At 48.1% G+C, this 20,163-nt stretch overlaps 1 protein-coding gene and 1 long non-coding RNA gene across 2 annotated transcripts in view; both read right to left on the bottom strand.

The window, feature by feature from the left end:
• Positions 1–15,226, bottom strand: part of LOC143767554 (ovostatin-like) — a 94,955-nt gene extending 79,729 nt beyond the window's left edge. Inside the window, exon 1 of the mRNA XM_077255962.1 lies at positions 15,103–15,226. Coding sequence (XP_077112077.1) covers positions 15,103–15,226 — 124 coding nt within the window. The remainder of the gene's footprint in view (positions 1–15,102) is intronic.
• Positions 15,227–16,670: 1,444 nt separating this feature from the next.
• Positions 16,671–17,735, bottom strand: LOC143769579 (uncharacterized). The gene is made up of 3 exons (XR_013214424.1): positions 17,567–17,735; positions 16,881–16,965; positions 16,671–16,794 (listed from the first exon to the last, which is right to left on the bottom strand). It is a non-coding gene; the product is annotated as an uncharacterized LOC143769579 (long non-coding RNA).
• Between the last annotated feature and the right edge of the window lie 2,428 nt (positions 17,736–20,163).

The following is a 20,163-nucleotide window of genomic DNA, read 5'->3' on the forward strand; positions in this document are numbered from 1 at the left end:
AACACAGAGATGAACTAGGTTTAGCAAAGAGAGGCCCACTTACTAATAGCAGAATGTAGTAAGATAACTTATATGGTCAACAAAAACCCTATCAAAAATCCACACTGGAAATTCAAGAACCCCCGAACCGTCTAACGGCCCGGGGGGAGAACTCCAGCCTCCCTAGAGCTTCCAGCAAGGTAAGGATAAAGATTATGTACAAGCTGGACAAAAATGCAAACAAAAACAAATAGCAAAAAGCAAGAAAGCAGACTTAGCTTAATCTAGCAGGAACCAGGATCAGTAGACAAGAGCACAACAGATTAGCTCTGATTTCAACGTTGCCAGGCATTGAACTGAAGGTCCAGGGAGCTTATATAGCAAAACCCCTGACCTAACGACCCAGGTGAGCATACAAGGGATGGCAGACAATCCCAGAGTCAAATCACTAGTAACCACTAGAGGGAGCCAAAAAGATAAATTCACAACAGTTCACCTGATCAGGTAACACACACTACACTTCACACTGCGGCCACCAGGGGGAGTGGTTCTATCTAGTAGGCCACTCCTCACACTTTGGTAAAACTGGGGGTTGGACAGGAAGGGAGTAAGAACTAACTGGGGAGAGCTAGAGAGAGGACCTGTCAGGGATGGGATCCTGGCAGACTCCTAGCAGCAGCACAAACCAGTGAGCAACGGGAATACAGAAAAGAGGCAATAGGACCAGAAGGAGTCGTGCTGTAAGATCGAGGAAACATCCTTCTGAGGTACAAGCAGTCGGTGGCCGGAACGCCGAGCAAGTAATAGACTCTAAGCATTACTGCAAACCACGGCAGGACAGCCAATTATAGGTTGGATGTCTCACCCAAATCACCTAAGCAGACAACGGAGGCAGTTGTGGGAGAGGGGCGACTCTAGGGTCCCGGAAGAACTCCAGGCCTACCCCGTCATACGGGTGCGTCCTACCATATCACCTGGGGGAAGGAGAGAATGATTATCGGAGACAGACAGAACCAGTTGTGAGGACTATCCCGGGAGCTCAGCAGGGAAGGACTACAACACACAGGCGCTAGAAGGTAGACACTGATTCCCACCTGTTAAGAAAACTCCTGATGTGCCTTCGGACCGGCCGGTCTCAGGCAGCCCTGTTAACAGCGCTCTGGACTGAGGACCCTGAGACCTTCAGTAAAGAGGTAAAGAGACTGCACCCCTGTGTCCTTGTGATTGATTGCGTCCTGCACCACACATCGAACTGTCATCCCTTTATTTGGGCGCCCCTCAGCAGGGTCACGGATCGGGCCTAGCCACCGTGACAACCCCAGAACAGAGACCCAGAGGCCCGGTACCGGGTACCCCTTGGCCCTGCGGCGGTGGGGGCGCCGCAAACTTGGCGTCACGAACAGGAACTACTTAAGCCTGAAGAATCAGGTCATGTGTGCCTTGGAACTGTGATTTACTGTGCTTGGACTGTGCTTTATTGCAAGAACTGTGTGTTGCCAATTGCCGCCAAGAGTTCCCGCCACGATTCGCATTGCCGTGCACGGAGGGAGAAGCCTTAGCTTCGTGGGCGGAACCGGCCAAAAGAAGCGCGGAACGAGAAAGCGCGGTAACGTGCCAATCCCGGAAGAGGAACTCCGACCTCTAGCAGGTTAGTGGAGGAGGGGCCAGCAATGTCAGAGTCGGGAGGAGCGGAGGAGGAGGCCGCAGCCGGGGACGCAGGGGCACCTCCGGGCCCCGCAGCGGGCGACGCCGCGGCCCTAGTACAACCATCGGTTGCCGCAGAACCCGCTGACCCCCTCAGCCAGTCGGACGCTGCCGCTAACTCAAAAGCTATAATGCCCTTCTCTATGCCATACCTGACCGGAGCGGCCTGGCTCCCACGATACTCTGGGGAGTCGCATACATTCACTGACTTTAAGGAAGGGATCTGCAGCCTGCTCGAGTTCTATCCCCTGACAGAGCCTCAGAAGGTTCATATGATAATCGGCCAACTCTTTGGGGCGGCTCTGAGAGAAGTGAAGTCCTGGCCCGCCGCGGATAAGGGAACGGCACAGCAGATTTTTACCAAGCTTAAAGCCACCTTCGATACCCGTACTGCTACAGAAATTAAACTGACTTTCTATGGATGCAAACAGAGACCGCAGGATAGCTTACGGGACTATGCCCTTAATCTCCAGGAGGCGCTGCGGGCCTTTAAGCAGAGTGACCCCGGCAGTATGCAAGATGAGGATAAACTTCTGAAAGAGCGGTTCATTGAGGGGCTCCTGTGCAATCACCAAAGGAGCCAATTACACTTCCTGGCTATGCAAAATCCAGACTTGACTTTTGCGCAATTCAAAGATAAAGCTATCCAGGCATTGCAGGAGTGACAGCCCAGCCGCGCAATACCACCCAGGCGTCCCGCTCTCACATACCACCAGGAGGTGGCGTCGGATGCCCCAGTCGCCGCCGAGGCCGACACCCAGATCCTAGAGGACGACTCCCCCGCAGGACTTCGCCTCCAAATGCAGGAGCTGACCAAGAGCGTTGCTGCCCTGGACCGGACGGTACAGTCCCTACAGGAGGCCCCCAAGGAGAAGATCCAGCTGGCCTCCAGACCAGAGGATGTCCCTTGGATGCGACAGAGGAGGACTCCGCCGACCCGAAGCCGGAACGACGATCGCTTCCATCAGGACGGACGACCCATTTGCCGCCGCTGCCATCAGGTGGGCCACCTTGCCAGGTACTGTCCTTTAAACGAGCAACCCCTGGGGCAAAGGGCCAACCCCCAGGAGTAGGACGGTTAGGCCCGCAGCATTGGGGAGCCAAATACGTTGGAGGGCGACCAGTTCTTCCTGTAGTGGTTGACGGTATCCCCCTGAACGCTTTGCTGGACACCGGTTCTCAGGTGACGACTATGCCTTACGTGCTCTATAAACGGTATTGGGAGGACACCGATATTACTCGTGGCCCTGATGACGATTTCACCATAATAGCCAGTAATGGTCAGCCGTTGCCACAGGTGGGGTATAAAGAGGCCACCATCAAGGTGGGGCGAGTGGAATTGAAAGCCCAAGGGATTGTGATTGCTGATATTGACTGCCGAGAATGTAATCCCATGATGACTATCTACTACTAATGTTATAGAAAATTGTCTTGCAGAAGTCATTGTTTTGTTGCAACAGGTAGCAGAAACCGCTGGTCACAGTGAACAACGCGCCCTGCAAAAAGAAATCAGAGCTCTGATGCAGAGACAGCAGGTAGAGCTGACTGGTGGTGAGATTGGCCGTGTCACTGTGAGTGATTCAAACCCCATCGCGATACCCCCTAGGAGTGAGATGTTAATATGGTGTCGGGCAGCCATAGGCCTCAGGGGTAAGGACTACCAGGCCTTAGTGGAACCCGTATATTCAGACAATAGGCCTACTGTTCTGACCGCCCGGGGGGTGGTTGATGTCCGCCAGGGGAGGGTGCCCGTATGTGTCCTCAATTGTGGGGAGGAAGAGGTTCACCTCACCAAGTATACCACGCTCACCAAACTGTTCACTGTCAATAATAGTGTGATACAGACACCTGAACCCTTGGTCCCGTCAAACGTGGCGGAGGACAACGGTTCTGCAGAGCACTTGAAAGACTTGTGTCGGGAATTGCATGTGGGCACTGACTCTACCCCATCCCATCAAAAACAGGGGGCCTACAGGGTGGTTCACGAGTACGAGCAGGTATTCAGCAAACACCCCTCAGATTTTGGGCAGGTGAAAGGGATCCAACATCATATCCCCACGGGAGATCACCGACCCATAAAAGAGAGATATCGCCCTGTACCCCCAGCTCATTACCAGTGTGCCAAGGACATGTTGCGGGAAATGAAGGAGGCTGGGGTGGTGAGAGACAGCTGTAGCCCCTGGGCAGCTCCCTTAGTCCTTGTTAAAAAGAAAGATGGTACCATGAGGATGTGTGTTGATTACAGGCAGTTGAACCACATTACACATAAGGACGCATACCCACTGCCCAGGATAGAGGAGTCTCTGGCTGCCTTAAAATCTGCTAACTACTTCTCTACCTTAGATCTCACCAGTGGGTACTGGCAGGTTCCTGTGGCGGAGGCGGACAAAGAGAAGACGGCCTTCACGACACCAATGGGTCTCTGCGAATTCAACTACATGCCCTTCGGATTGTGCAATGCTCCAGGGACGTTCCAGAGGATGATGGAGTGCTGCCTGGGGCACAAGAACTTTGAAACCGTACTGCTGTATTTGGATGATGTCATCGTCTTCTCTAAGACCTACGAAGACCATCTGAAGCACCTGGCTGAGGTGTTTGAAGCCCTGTCCAACTTTGGCTTAAAGGTGAAACCGTCCAAATGCCATCTGCTGAAACCAAAAGTGCAGTACCTGGGCAATGTGGTGAGCGCCGAGGGAGTGGCCCCAGACCCCGACAAGATCACGGTGATCCAGGACTGGCCAAAGCCCAGCAACCTTCACGAAGTCCGGCAGTTCCTCGGGCTGGTAGGCTATTACTGGAGGTTCATCAAGGACTTCACCAAGAAGGCTGCGCCCATGCAAAACCTGTTGGTGGGCCAACCAAAGAAGACCAAGGGGAGGAACACCCCGTTTGATTGGAACAAGGAGCTAGAGGAATCCTTCACTTGCTTAAAGTCAGCACTGACGGGAGAAGAGGTACTGGCCTACCCCGAATACGATCAACCGTTCGTGCTGTACACGGATGCCAGCAATGTAGGACTGGGAGCCGTGCTGTCCCAGGTCCAGAAAGGCAAAGAGAGGGTAATCGCTTACGCCAGCAGGAAACTTCGTCCCACGGAAAGGAATCCTGACAATTACAGCTCCTTTAAGCTGGAATTCCTTGCCATCGTCTGGGCAGTGACAGAGAGGTTCAAACACTACCTGGCCTCCGCGAAATTCACCGTCTTCACGGATAACAATCCGCTAATGCATCTAGATACTGCCAAACTCGGGGCCTTGGAGCAGCGGTGGATGGCCCGGCTATCCAACTACGATTTCACCATCAAGTACCGGGCAGGACACAAGAATGCCAATGCCGATACCTTGTCCCGAATGCCCAATTTGCCAGAAACGGGAGAAGACCCGGAGGCCCTTGAAGAGGTGGAGCTGCCTGCATTCCATCGCCCCAAAGCCACTCAGAACTCTCATCATGTGAAGAACAGGCACAAGAACCAACTGGATGCCACGCTGAGTCCCCTGCCCCATCACGGATGGGCGGAAACCCAGGATGGTGACCCCGCGGTCCGTCAGGTGAAAGAGCTCTTGACGCAGGCAGGGTTGCATCCCGGCCCAGATGATCCACAGGAAACCCAACAGTTGTGGAAGGGGAGAAGCAAACTGTTTATCCATGATGGCAAGCTGTGCAGGAGGAGCATCGACCCACGCACTCATGAATTGGTGTGGCAGATAGTGGTGCCAAGGCGAGATGCGCCCATGGTTCTGGGAGCCTACCACGATGGAGCCGGACACTTTGGATGGAGGAAGCTAGAGAAGCTACTCCGAGGGAGGTTCTATTGGGTTGGCATGAAGAGAGCCATTGAGAATTGGTGTCGGGAGTGCGGTCCATGTAGCCTACGCAGGAAGGACCGTGGCAGCCAACGGGCTCCCCTGCGGCCTATCATCACCAAACGGCCGCTCGAACTGGTCGCGCTGGATCATGTGAAGCTGACACCTAGCCAGTCAGGCTATACCTACGCTCTTACCATTGTAGACCACTACTCCAGATTTTTGGTGGTTGTACCTGTCAAGGATCTAACGGCCAGGACTGCCGCCAAGGCCTTCCAGCAGTACTTTTGTAGGCCCCACGGCTACCCAGAGAAGGTGCTGGCCGATCAGGGACCGGCATTCGAAGCAGAAGTGTTCCAAGAGTTCTGCCAACTGTATGGGTGTAAGAAGATTAGAACTACTCCATACCATCCTCAAACCAATGGGATGTGCGAAAAGATGAACCAAGTGGTGATCGACTTATTGAAGACCTTGCCCGTAGAGGAACGGAACCTGTGGCCGACAAAGCTGCCTGACTTGGTGGATATGTACAATCACATCCCAGTAAATTGTACCAACTGTACTCCAGCGTACCTGATGCGAGGAAGGTCTAGCCAGTTACCCGTTGATCTGGACATGGGGGTCCTAGTCCCCGAAGATACCTCGCCGGATGCAGATTGGGACACAGAAAGGCAGCGAAGGTACCGCAGCGTACAGGAGTGCGTGGAAAGAAGTCTCGCCCAGGCTAGGCAAAAACAAGAAAGGGACTATAACCAGCACGCTCCCGCGATTCCCCTGGCACCTGGTGAGCAAGTACTCAAACGAAAGAGGAGACTACACAAGCTCCATGACCAATGGGAAGCGGAACCGTATACCATCCTGCCATCCGATTTCGACAACACGAAGGTCTGTCTCATCAGCAAGGACAGAGGGGAGACCTCGACAGCGATATCCAGGGATCACCTTAAGGTCTGCCCCGATAAGTTGAGAGAGAGGGACCCGGTCCCAGGAGTCTCCCCGCCTGTGGAAAAGGAGAAGATGATCCACACCGTCCTTGGAGACTTTCCCCAGTCCTGGACTCAGATAAACCAGGCCATCGTGGTCCCTGTTCTAACATTCCACCAGCCGGACCCACCAGAAACAATGGTGGTACCAGATCATCCGGCCCCGCAACCTCAACAAGCCCTATCTGAAGATACCGTGCCGACCGTTGAACTGGCAAATCCTCCCTCTGCTATCGGCGAGCCTGCCGTACCCACTATTGCTGGCAGCCGCAGCCCTGAGAGCTTCAGCCTGCCAGTGCTACCCAGATTCACTAGAAGTGTAGCTAGCAGGCAGTACACTACACCAGGGGTAGCAAGTATAGTGGGCCCTGTTAGGCCGGTAGCAACCCCTGTGCTGCGAAGGTCCACATGCAGCACTCAGAATCAAACTCCCCTCCGCTACAAAACTTAGAGGTGTTAATGAGGGCTGTTATTTAGTTGAAAATGTTTGTGTATATATCTTCTGTTACCGATTTTAAAAATGGACAACGGAGTAATGGACAGTGAATTGCTCCAAAAACTTCTAAATGGGGACCCCTTTGTTTACCCGGGGTCCCCGCTGTTTCAACCACTGAACTGAGAGTCATAAACTGTGCATGACCTAACCTTTGCAACGTTCAAGAGTCCTCACCTCCCATAAAGGGAAGCACTGTTAAATTTGACTGTTTATGATATTCCAAATTGTTGTGTGTTTCCTGTTAACATGTATTGTTGTTCTTGTTTTTTCCCAGTCCGGGAGTACTGGATTTAACCGGGGGGGAGTGCAGCGCCCCAGAGTCCTGGTCGTTGCAGTAACGTCGCTCTGCCACTAAGGGGAGTGATGTTACGTCTGATTGCACTAAAGTTCACCTGATCAGGTAACACACACTACACTTCACACTCCGGCCACCAGGGGGAGTGGTTCTATCTAGTAGGCCACTCCTCACACTTTGGTAAAACTGGGGGTTGGACAGGAAGGGAGTAAGAACTAACTGGGGAGAGCTAGAGAGAGGACCTGTCAGGGATGGGATCCTGGCAGACTCCTAGCAGCAGCACAAACCAGTGAGCAACGGGAATACAGAAAAGAGGCAATAGGACCAGAAGGAGTCGTGCTGTAAGATCGAGGCAACATCCTTCTGAGGTACAAGCAGTCGGTGGCCGGAACGCCGAGCAAGTAATAGACTCTAAGCATTACTGCGAACCACGGCAGGACAGCCAATTATAGGTTGGCTGTCTCACCCAAATCACCTAAGCAGACAACGGAGGCAGTTGTGGGAGAGGGGCGACTCTAGGGTCCCGGAAGAACTCCAGGCCTACCCCGTCATACGGGTGCGTCCTACCATATCACCTGGGGGACGGAGAGAACGATTATCGGAGACAGACAGAACCAGTTGTGAGGACTATCCCGGGAGCTCAGCAGGGAAGGACTACAACACACAGGCGCTAGAAGGTAGACACTGATTCCCACCTGTTAAGAAAACTCCTGATGTGCCTTCGGACCGGCCGGTCTCAGGCAGCCCTGTTAACAGCGCTCTGGACTGAGGACCCTGAGACCTTCAGTAAAGAGGTAAAGAGACTGCACCCCTGTGTCCTTGTGATTGATTGCGTCCTGCACCACACATCGAACTGTCATCCCTTTATTTGGGCGCCCCTCAGCAGGGTCACGGATCGGGCCTAGCCACCGTGACAACCCCAGAACAGAGACTCAGAGGCCCGGTACCGGGTACCCCTCGGCCCTGCGGCGGTGGGGGTGCCGCAAACTCTTCTGTTTTCTAGACGCCTGTACATTTTTCTAGAATACTTGCGGCCCCTGCTAGCCGACGGCTCCCATTGTAGGAGAGGGACCATGTATATCGGTCCTGTGAGCACTCCGAGCCACAGAGGGTTCACAGAGGGATTCAATCTCTTGGTCAGAGAAACCATGGGTTGCGGTTAGTGACAAAGTCCACTGAGGGGGACTAGGTATTCTGAGATATCTGGGATCAGCAGCGGAGGGCTCCAGAGCTCAGTTAGGGTGACCAGCTTCGGATTGAACGTGTGCCCTTAAGACCAGTGAATACTGGTCATGCGCCTTTAAGACTAGGGAAAAACTGGTCGTGCGCCTTTAAGACCAGGGAACACTGGTCTTGTGCCTTTAGGGGGGCATACTGTTTATGTGCCTTTCAATGGTCATGTGCCTTTAAGAACCAGGGCCTACTGGTCATGTGCCTCTAAGACCAGGGCATACTGGTCATGTGCCTTTAAGACCAGGGCATACTGGTCATGTGCTTTTAAGACCAGGGCATACTGGTCATGTGCCTTTAAGACCAGGACATGCCGGTCATGTGCCTTAAAGACCAGGGCATGCTGGTCACGTGCCTTTAACCCCTTCCTGACATCGGACGTACTATCCCGTCGAGGTGGGGTGGGCCCGTATGACCACCGACGGGATAGTACGTCATCACCGATCAGCGGCGCTCACGGGGGGAGCGCGGCCGATCGCGGCCGGGTGTCAGCTGCATATCGCAGCTGACATCCGGCACTATGTGCCAGGAGCGGTCACGGACCGCCCCCGGCACATTAACCCCCGGCACACCGCGATCAAACATGATCGCAGTGTACCGGCGGTATAGGGAAGCATCGCGCAGGGAGGGGGCTCCCTGCGGGCTTCCCTGAGACCCCCGGAGCAACGCGATGTGATCGCGTTGCTGCGAGGGTCTCCTACCTCCTTCCTGGCTGCAGGTCCCGGATCCAAGATGGCCGCGGCATCCGGGTCCTGCAGGGAAGGAGGTGGCTTACCGAGTGTCTGCTCAGAGCAGACGCTGGTAAGCCTGCAGCCCTGTCAGTGAGATCGGTGATCTGATCATCGATCTGTGATGTCCCCCCCTGGGACAAAGTAAAAAAGTAAAAAAAAATTTTTTCCACATGTGTAAAAAAAATTAAAAAAAATTCCTAAATAAATAATAAAAAAATATATATATATTATTCCCATAAATACATTTCTTTATCTAAATAAAAAAAACAAAACAATAAAAGTACACATATTTAGTATCGCCGCGTCCGTAACGACCCAACCTATAAAACTGTCCCACTAGTTAACCCCTTCAGTAAACACCGTAAGAAAAAAAAAAAAAAAACGAGGCAAAAAACAACGCTTTATTACCATACCGCCGAACAAAAAGTGGAATAACACGCGATCAAAAAGACTGATATAAATATCCATGGTACCGCTGAAAACGTCATCTTGTCCCGCAAAAAACAAGCTGCCACACAGCATCATCAGCAAAAAAATAAAAAAGTTATAGTCCTGAGAATAAAGCGATACCAAAATAATTATTTTTTCTATAAAATAGTTTTTATCGTATAAAAGCGCCAAAACATAAAAAAATGATATAAATGAGATATCGCTGTAATCGTACTGACCCGTCGAATAAAACTGCTTTATCAATTTTACCAAACGCGGAACGGTATAAACGCCTCTCCCAAAAGAAATTCATGAATAGCAGGTTTTTGGTCATTCTGCCTCACAAAAATCGGAATAAAAAGTGATCAAAAACGGTCACGTGTCCGAAAATGTTACCAATAAAAACGTCAACTCGTCCCGCAAAAAACAAGACCTCACATGACTCTGTAGACCAAAATGTGGAAAAATTCTAGGTCTCAAAATGTGGAGACGCAAAAACTTTTTTGCTATAAAAAGCGTCGCTGGTTTCACACTTGCGTTTTTGTCTACAGCGTTTTTTGCACAAAAAAACGCATGCGTTTTTTCCCTATATTTAACATTGAAAACGCATGCGTTTTTTTGTACGGGTTTGGTCGCGTTTTCAAACGCATGCATTTTTTTTCTGCATGCGTTCATTTTCAGAAATACAACCTGCAGTATTTTCTTGCGTTTTTAAGCACATGCGTTTGCGTTAAAAACGCATGCGTTTTTATCGAAAAAAAACAGAAAACACACTGAAAAGCCACCCACCACCATCAAGGTGATAAAGAGATACAACCCCTAACCCTAACTCTACCCCTAACCTCACCCCTAACCGTTTAATGAACATTTTCTGACAGTCATAGTGCCACGTATTTCAGTGCCACGTATTTCAGTGCCACGTATTTCAGTGCCACGTATTTCAGTGCCACGTATTTAAGTGCCACGTATTTAAGTGCCACGTATTTAAGTCACGTTTAGGGTTAGGGGTAGGGGTAGGGTTAGGGTTAGGGCTAGGGTTGGAGGTAAGGTTAGGGTTGGGGCTAAAGTTATGGTTGGGGCTAAAGTTAGGGTTTGGATTACATTTACGGTTGGGATTAGGGTTGGGATTAGAATTATGGGTGTGTCAGGGCTAGGGGTGTGGTTAGGGTTACCGTTGGGATTAGGGTTAGGGGTGTGTTTGGGTTAGGGTTTCAGGTAGAATTGGGGGCTTTCCACTGTCCAGGCACATCAGGGGCTCTCCAAGCGCGACATGGCGTCCAATCTCAATTCCAGCCAATTCTGCGTTGAAAAAGTAAAACAGTGCTCCTTCCCTTCCGAGCTCTCCCGTGCGCCCAAAAAGGGGTTTACCCCAACATATGTGTTATCAGCGTACTCGGGACAAATTAAACAACAACTTCTGGGGTCCAAGTTCTCTTGTTATCCTTAGGAAAATAAAAATTTGGGGGGCTAAAAATCATTTTTGTGGGAAAAAAAAGATGTTTTATTTTCACGGCTCTGCGTTATAAACTGTAGTGAAACACTTGGGGGTTCAAAGTTCTCACAACACATCTAGATAAGTACCTTGGGAGGTCTAGTTTCCAATATGGGGTCACTTGTGGGGGGTTTGTACTGTTTGGGTACATCAGGGGCTCTGCAAATGCAACGTGACGCCTGCAGACCAATCCATTTAAGGCTGCATTCCAAATGGCGCTCCTTCCCTTCCGAGCTCTGTCATGCACCCAAACAGTGGTTCCCCCCCACATATGGGGTATCAGCGTACTCAGGACAAATTGGACAACAACTTTTGGGGTCTAATTTATCCTGTTACCCTTGTGAAAATACAAAACTGGGGGCTAAAAAATCATTTTTGTGAAAAAAAAAAAGAATTTTTATTTTCACGGCTTTGCGCTATAAACTTTAGTGAAACACTTGGGGGTTCAAAGTTCTCAAAACACATCTAGATAAGTTCCTTGGGAGGTCTAGTTTCCAATATGGGGTCACTTGTGGGGGGTTTGTACTGTTTGGGTACATCAGGGGCTCTGCAAATGCAACGTGACGGCTGCTGACCAATCCATTTAAGTCTGCATTCCAAATGGCGCTCCTTCCCTTCCGAGCTCTGTCATGCACCCAAACAGTGGTTCCCCCCCACATATGGGGTATCAGCGTACTCAGGACAAATTGGAAAACAAATTTTGGGGTCCAATTTATTCTGTTACCGTTGTAAAAATACAAAGCTGGGGGCTAAAAAAATCATTTTTGAGAAAAAAAAAAAATTATTTTCACGGCTCTGCGTTATAATCTGTAGTGAAACACTTTGGGGTTCAAAGCTCTCAAAACACATCTAGATAAGTTCCTTAGGGGGTCTACTTTCCAAAATGGTGTCACTTGTGGGGGGTTTCAATGTTTAGGCACATCAGGGGCTCTCCAAACGCAACATGGCGTCCCATCTCAATTCCAGTCAATTTTGCATTGAAAAGTCAAATGGCGCTCCTTCCCTTCCAAACTCTGCCATGTGCCCAAACAATGGTTTACACCCACATATGGGGTATCAGCGTACTCAGGACAAATTGCACAACATTTTTTGGGGTCCAATTTCTTCTCTTACCCTTGGGAAAATAAAAAATTGGGGGCGAAAAGATCATTTTTGTGAAAAAATATGATTTTTTTTTTTACGGCTCTGCATTATAAACTTCTGTGAAGCACTTGGTGGGTCAAAGTGCTCACCACACATCAAGATAAGTTCCTTAGGGGGTCTACTTTCCAAAATGGTGTCACTTGTAGGGGGTTTCAGTGTTTAGGCACATCAGGGGTTCTCCAAACGCAACATGGCGTCCCATCTCAATTCCAGTCAATTTTGCATTGAAAAGTCAAATGGCGCTCCTTTCCTTCCGAGCTCTGCCATGCGCCCAAACAGTGGTTTACCCCCACATATTGGGTATCAGCGTACTCAGGACAAATTGTACAACAACTTTGGGGGTCCATTTTCTCCTGTTACCCTTGGTAAAATAAAACAAATTGGAGCTGAAATAAATTTTGTGTGAAAAAAAGTTAAATGTTCATTTTTATTTAAACATTCCAAAAATTCCTGTGAAACACCTGAAGGGTTAATAAACTTCTTGAATGTGGTTTTGAGCACCTTGAGGGGTGCAGTTTTTAGAATGGTGTCACACTTGGGTATTTTCTATCATATAGACCCCTCAAAATGACTTCAAATGAGATGTGGTCCCTAAAAAAAAATGGTGTTGTAAAAATGAGAAATTGCTGGTCAACTTTTAACCCTTATAACTCCGTCACAAAAAAAATTTTGGTTCCAAAATTGTACTGATGTAAAGTAGACATGTGGGAAATGTTACTTATTAAGTATTTTGCGTGACATATGTCTATGATTTAAGGGCATAAAAATTCAAAGTTGGAAAATTGCGAAATTTTCAAAATTTTCGCCAAATTTCCATTTTTTTCACAAATAAACACAAGTTATATCGAATAAATTTTACCACTAACATGAAGTACAATATGTCACGAGAAAACAATGTCAGAATCGCCAAGATCCGTCAAAGCGTTCCAGAGTTATAGCCTCGTAAAGGGACAGTGGTCAGAATTGTAAAAATTGGCCCGGTCATTAACGTGCAAACCACCCTTGGGGGTGAAGGGGTTAAGACCAGGGCATACTGGTCACGTTCCTTTAAGACCAGGGCATACTGGTCATGTGCCTTAAGACCAGGGCATGCTGGTCATGTGCCTTAAGACCAGGGCATACTGGTCACGTGCCTTTAAGACCTGGGCATACTGGTCACGTGCCTTTAAGACCAGGGCATACTGGTCATGTGCCTTTAAGACCAGGGCATACTGGCCACGTGCATAAGACCAGGGCATACTGGTCACGTGCCTTTAAGACCGGGGCATTTTTCAAGGATTACGCCAGAGGTGAAGCCCCTTGTGGGGAACTAGGTACTCTGGGAAGAGCCGGGATCGGCGGCGGCGAAGGGCTCCTGAGCTCACTTGAACTAAGTACTCTGAGAAAGGTGACCGGCTTCTGGCTGGTCATGACTTAAAGAGCAGAGAATGCTAGTTACGTGTTTTTACACAGCCAGGGAAAGCTGGGCATGTACCTATAAGCCCAGCGACTACTGGGCATGCTCTTAAGACCAGGGAATGCGGTCATGTACCCTTAAGACCCATGCCTTTAAGACCGGAGCTTGCTGGACAACCAGAGATTGCAGGTCTTAAGTATTAAAAATAGGGAACGCTAGTCCCTTTATGCTGCCGGAGGAGGATTCTCCTTACCGAGATTCTGAGTCCCCCGTCTGTAACAGCGTGGAGTTCAGCGCTGAGTACCGCCGGTGCGATGCAGCAGCCACTTCCGGATGAGCTCGAGTCCGGAAATGGCAGGAGGATGAAGATGGCCGCCGAGAATAGAGCTCTCGTCCTGAATGAGAGGCGCCTGAATAGGGGGGCGGAGCCTGAAGTGCGGCCTAGCATGGGCTGGAGTTCCAGGTTGTGGCCTACACAAACCCGAAGCCGGGGGCTAAATTTTTGCAGCCAGCCGGCGCCGAACGAGGGGAAAAAAACGCTGGATGTGCAGAGCCCTCCAACCGCTCGAGTCCCAGCACTTACCCCAGTATGCAGCTCTGTTCAGCAGGTCAGAAGGTAGAAAAAGATCCTGTGCTGTTGCTGCTGTTTGGACGGTGCAGGGATAAGAATAGTCCTCAATCCATCGTCCCTTTAGCAGGGAGGAGGAGAGGAACTGTCCGCCTCCTTGTACCATCCGCTCTTAATAGTGGTGGTGCAGTGGGGGCTGCACGGACGCCACGCTGGAGAGTGCCTCTGAACAGCCGAGGGTAAAACTTGGTGGTCAGGGCTGAATGTCCGGCAATAGGCCTGGCTGCAGAAGAGGATACTGGAGGTGCCACTCCAGTGCTCGTCTGATAAGGGAGGGGGGAGATCGGTGCCCTTGAAGGGGCCCGTCGCCCCTAGAATCAGCTCAGGCAGTGGCTTCCCACGTCGCAGGAGAGGATACGGAGAGGTGAAACTCCCGTGCTCGCCTGTTGTTGGTTCGGGGGAGATCGGAACATGAAAGAATCCGTCGCCCCCTTCGTCCGTTGTAAAAGGTAAAAGTAAAAAGATTCTTTGGGTCTGAATAGCAGACCAGTCCGTGTGCCTCCTACGGACACTAAGCAAGAACTGGTTAGCTGGGAGCCAACAGGAGGGAGTATACTGCAGGGGAGGAGAGAACTTTCTTTGTTTTCACTTAGTGTCAGCCTCCTAGTGGCAGCAGCATACACCACGGTCTGTGTCCCCCAATGAGGCGAAGGAGAAAGGCTATCTTTACCATTGCTATTATTTTGGGCCACATATGACTTTTTAGTCACTTTTGTATCTGTATTTGGAAACAAAAAATTATTATAATATATATATAAAACAAATGTTAAATCGAAGTGACGCCTTCTATTACCTGTTCCATTCTCTGTAACCGTTACAGATAAATTGAGGGTGGTTTGAAATCCGGAGATATCCATCTGGATGGACGTCAGGTCGATTTCTCCATGGTAAGTACCATCTGAAGCCAACTGTAACATTTGATATAAAGCACAAAGAGGATGAACAAGGTCATCACGACACGGTAAGGTCACATCTGGCTCATTGCTCAGCCGGACGCACACAATAGAGAGCTGACATCTTGTTGGATAAACTGATATTTATGAGAATAAAGTTTTCATGGCTCACAGAGTTCTTAAAAATCCTGAGCTATAAACTATTATGTTCTGTAAACATCTGCAATATTCCAAGAGCATCAAGCACCTGGGCTTCATTTGTCTGACGCTGCCAAGCGCAAACACAAAGTATTGGGGCAACTTTTTGCCGAAAAAATAACTTATCCCAACAAAGGAAATATCTATTGGGCCAAAATTTCATTCTAGTTGGATTCATTGATGGGAACAAAGTTTTAGGTGTTTACCTTGGTCTTCGAATATTACATATATTTCTTAAAAAGGACCAACTTCTCTTAAAGACAAGTGTGAATTTATAAAGTATATTTCTTAAAAAGGACCAACTTCTCTTAAAGACAAGTTTGAATTTACAAAGTGGTGCAGATGGTAACATTTTGGGAAACCTCTCTGAAGCCAACTAGATTCTACCCAACTGCTCAAAAAACCCTCAAGATGAAACAACACCAGTGAAACTGGTGAGACTATATCATATGTGACTTGGGGCAAAAGTATCAAAATATTGCTTAACTCCTTCATTTACTTATTCATATCAAATCATATTTGACATATTTGATCTTCATGACTGTAATTGGCGGCCCCACGTGACCGCATACAGTAGAAAGTGCGGCTAGGACAAGAAGCAGCGACAGCCAACGAGGGAGCCGGGTGAGTATTTTCAGAACAGCGGGGGGGGCGCACAGGGGGTGGGAGGGCGGCGGACAGATAGATCTTTCTTTTAAACACTATTATTCATATCTTCTATGCAGCAAACGCTGCTGCAGGGAAGATATGAATCGCAGCTTCAGCACCATGTGGGGGGGACAGCGCTTACTGTAGCGCTGTCTCCTGCACGCCACAGGGACTGCACACGTAGAACTTCCGTGTGCGGTACGTGTTTTACACGGACCCATTGACTTTAATGGGTCCGTGTAATACGTGCGCTCCCACGAACACTGACATGTCTCCGTTTTTGGCACACGGAGACACGGTCCGCAAAAAATCAATGACATCTGAACAGATGCATTGATTTTAATGGGTCTACATGTGTCAGTGTCTCCGGTACGTGAGGAAACTGTCACCTCACGTACCGGAGCCACTGACGTGTGAAACCGGCCTAAGCAAAATAAAGAAAAAAAAAGTAAATGCATTTAAGTAAAATAAAAAAAGTGGGCAACCTTTTCGAGCTTTTATTTGAAACAGAGGTTCAGTTTGGGGTCCTGGTTGGCACACCCGCAGTGCTCAGTGCCCCAGGCACATGTCCCGAGTTGCTTGTGCCCCAGCCACATCCCTAATGAGGAAAGGTCTGTCTTACTTGTGCCATTTTATAAAAGCAAACTCCATTTTTATCCCTGAAGCAGTTATTTAATAGGCCGTAGGTCGGTTCCCTGCACCATCTTATTGATACGGCTCCGGGCACTGGCTGTCCGTATGTGTACCTAAAATGATAGACAAAATTGTACATATTCCATAGACTAATGTACATATCTGGTACTTAAATACTAAATTATTCCATCTCACACACCTCGCAGAGATATTAAAATATACGGCTTCGTCCAAAACGGATAAAGTGTACGGAGCTTCCAAAGTCATTTCAAATCTAGGTGGCACTGAAGCATTAAAAAAGAAAGAAAAATATTAAAAAACATCTAAAATGACGACTTTTCATGGAATTAAAGAACTCTACTGGGGATAATGATGTGCACTGAATCCCCACATAATAGGACTTTCAAGTGTTTGCACTAAGTTTTTATGTTATCCTCTATCTATAGGATAGTAGATAACGTCCCAACCATCGGGGGTCCAATCACTGGGACCCCCCACCAATCTTGAGGACAAGGCTCTGCCTGAAAGGAGAATATATTGATCGTGCAATGCACATCTCCACTCCACTGATTCTTCGTCTATGTATTTGGATTTTCCTTACTGCCCCATAGAGAATGAATTGAGCGGTGGGGCTGCACATGCTCACCCTCTGCTGCATTCAGAAGGGGGTTTCTGTTCTTTGGTAATGATATTAGTGGTTGCCCACCCAGAAATAATTAAGTTACTTCCAAACCTATAGTTAAGGAATAACTTCAAACTTCAAGTCGGTTATTGAATGATTGTGCTATAATTTCACCAATGTTCGTGAAAAAAAAATTTACTTTTAAAAATGATTTTTTGGGGGAAAGAAAGTTATAAATATCGATTAGGATGATTGATACATACCAAATTCTTCCACTGTAAACCATTCCGTCACCACCTGGTCAGAAGCCCTCATAGCCGTTACATAGTAATAGCCTGGATTGGCATCATCCACCAGAGGGTATTGTAAAGATACAAATCCATCTTCACCTACCAAATTCAACCATTGGGCTATGCGACTGCCGGAAGGATCCTGCAGTAAAGGTAACATACAGATACAGTCATACGGTGAAATATTCCAGATCATACAAGTAGGGCAGGCACGGGAGAAATATCTTCAAGGTTCATTGTCTCCTTACTCAGGCGTGTAGCGATCACGGTCGCAGAGGTGTGGTAAGGAGACCCATCAACACCTGTGCCTATCTCAGGTGGATGTGCGACCGAGGAAGCACATTCTCCTAAAGTGTATTGCAGCGCCGAGAGACCCGCCTGGAGCCCAGGATGGTGGCCAATCCATTATACCAGGATGGAGGACATTGTTATAGTTTTGGGAGACATTATACCAGGAAGGGACCCCTTAATACCAGGATGGGGGACATTCTTATAGGAAGGGACAAGGATCGGAGACATTATACCAAGAAGGGGTCCATGATGAGGACATATAACAGCAAGTGGGAAATTATAACATGAAGTGGCCCAGGACATGGGGACATTATAACAGGAAGGGGCACAGAATGGTGCACATTATACCAGGAAGGGGCCACGATGAGGGACATTATTACAAAAAGGAGCCAGGACAGGGGACATTATTACAGACAGGAAGAAGGACGCTATAACAAGAAGGGGCCACGATGAGGGACATTATTACAAAAAGGAGCCAGGACAGGGGACATTATTACAGACAGGAGACAGAAAGAAGGATGCTATTACAAGAAGGGGCCATGATGGGGGACATTATTACAAGAAGATGCCAGTATGGGGACATTATTACAGGAAGAGGCCAGTATGGGGACATTATAACATGGAGGATGAACACGTATTTCTTTATAGGATCTAGAATGCTATAAGGGCCCGCACATCTGATCAACATGCAGGTAGGGGCCCAAGGTCCAAATTTTGCAGCAGGACCCACCAGACTGTATGTATGCTACTGCCCTTACTATTATTGAGTGCTTTATCTATGTCACACTCCTGGGGGGTTGAGGAAGTTGAGTATAGATTATTTTTTATTTTTAACCTGTCTGAGACCTTTGAACAGTAAATTTAGGGGAACATTAGGATATTTGACATACTGGCAAAGCCCATTATGAGGCTGGTTTCAGACATTCATGAAATAGGGATGAGATCACAATAACCTGCTGACCGTTGGGTCTCCTGCCCTGAGCGAACTACCTCATAACAAAAAAAAAAGAATTAAGTAATAATGAACCTTTGAAGGAAGAAATTGGATCCCAGTGGGAAATATGCTCCATGTGCCATTTATTATGTCTTTGGGTCCCATTATCCACCAATCACTTTTCTACCCCATATAACTGGGCCCCTAATAGTTTTATAATTAGCCAGGATGACACCTTTCTTGACAATGACATTTCTTCCAGGCGCAGACAATATTACAGTTCATACATAGTAGAAGATATGATATACTGGATTACTTACCGTCAGATAAACCTCAGAATACTGAAAAAGAGAAAAAAAACAAAAACATTTTGTTTATTTTTTTATTTTGGATTTTCAAGGGAAATCTATCAGCAAGATTGCACCCCAAGACTATTTATATGTGCTTGTAGCTCTTTGATAGCCAAGTCCAGTAATACTTTTCCATGACCGATCCGTTCCTTTGTTACTGAGAAATCAGGGTTTGAATTGATATGCAAATGAGACTGAAGAGCAATGATAGATCGGAAGCCCCGGTCACTCCAGCTCTATTCCATACCTAATGTCGCCTCCTCCTGCTTGACTGACAATCTCTACGCTGTGTCGCTTGGGACAAATGAGCCATCAGTCAAGCAGGAGGAGGCAGCGCGGGGCGAGGAATGGAGATGAGGGCAAATCTGATAAATAATATCATATCATAAAATAATGATTTTTTTTTTCTTTAGAGTCAGGGACCTTTTTGTGATTTTTAAACATAAAGTTCCCATTCACCAGTGAACCCCATACAGGAGACTCACCTTTTCATTCACGGGAAGCAGCTGTTGATTTAGAGAAACCAGATTAAACCGCACTATGGAGAGAAATGAGGCTATTGGTATCACTTTATAGTCATAGTAAATAATCAAATATAAAGGTTCAGATTTATCAATCCTGTCCAAAAGAAAACCTGGCTTTGTTGCACACAACAAGTCAACCCCATAGCAGGCTGTCATATATATTTTCATCATGGCGTGTAAGGAGCTTCATACCAGGCAGATGTCGGCTGTGCCATATACAGTGCTATATGCAGGGGTGATTCACAAAATTAGAAAATCATCAAAAAGTGAATTTATTTCAGTTCTTCAATCCAAAAAGTGAAGTTCATATATTGTATAGAGTCATTAGAGAGTGATCTATTTCCAGTGTGGAGCACATCAATGATTGCTGCTGTTAACTGTTTATATGCTGCTGTCAATCACTGACAGCAGCATTTAAAAGGTCAGCTTGCCAGTGCACTCACTGGTAACGTAAAACGTCCCTCAACTCGG

The sequence above is a fragment of the Ranitomeya variabilis genome, chromosome 4 (assembly GCF_051348905.1).
Source record: "Ranitomeya variabilis isolate aRanVar5 chromosome 4, aRanVar5.hap1, whole genome shotgun sequence".
NCBI lineage: Eukaryota > Metazoa > Chordata > Amphibia > Anura > Dendrobatidae > Ranitomeya > Ranitomeya variabilis.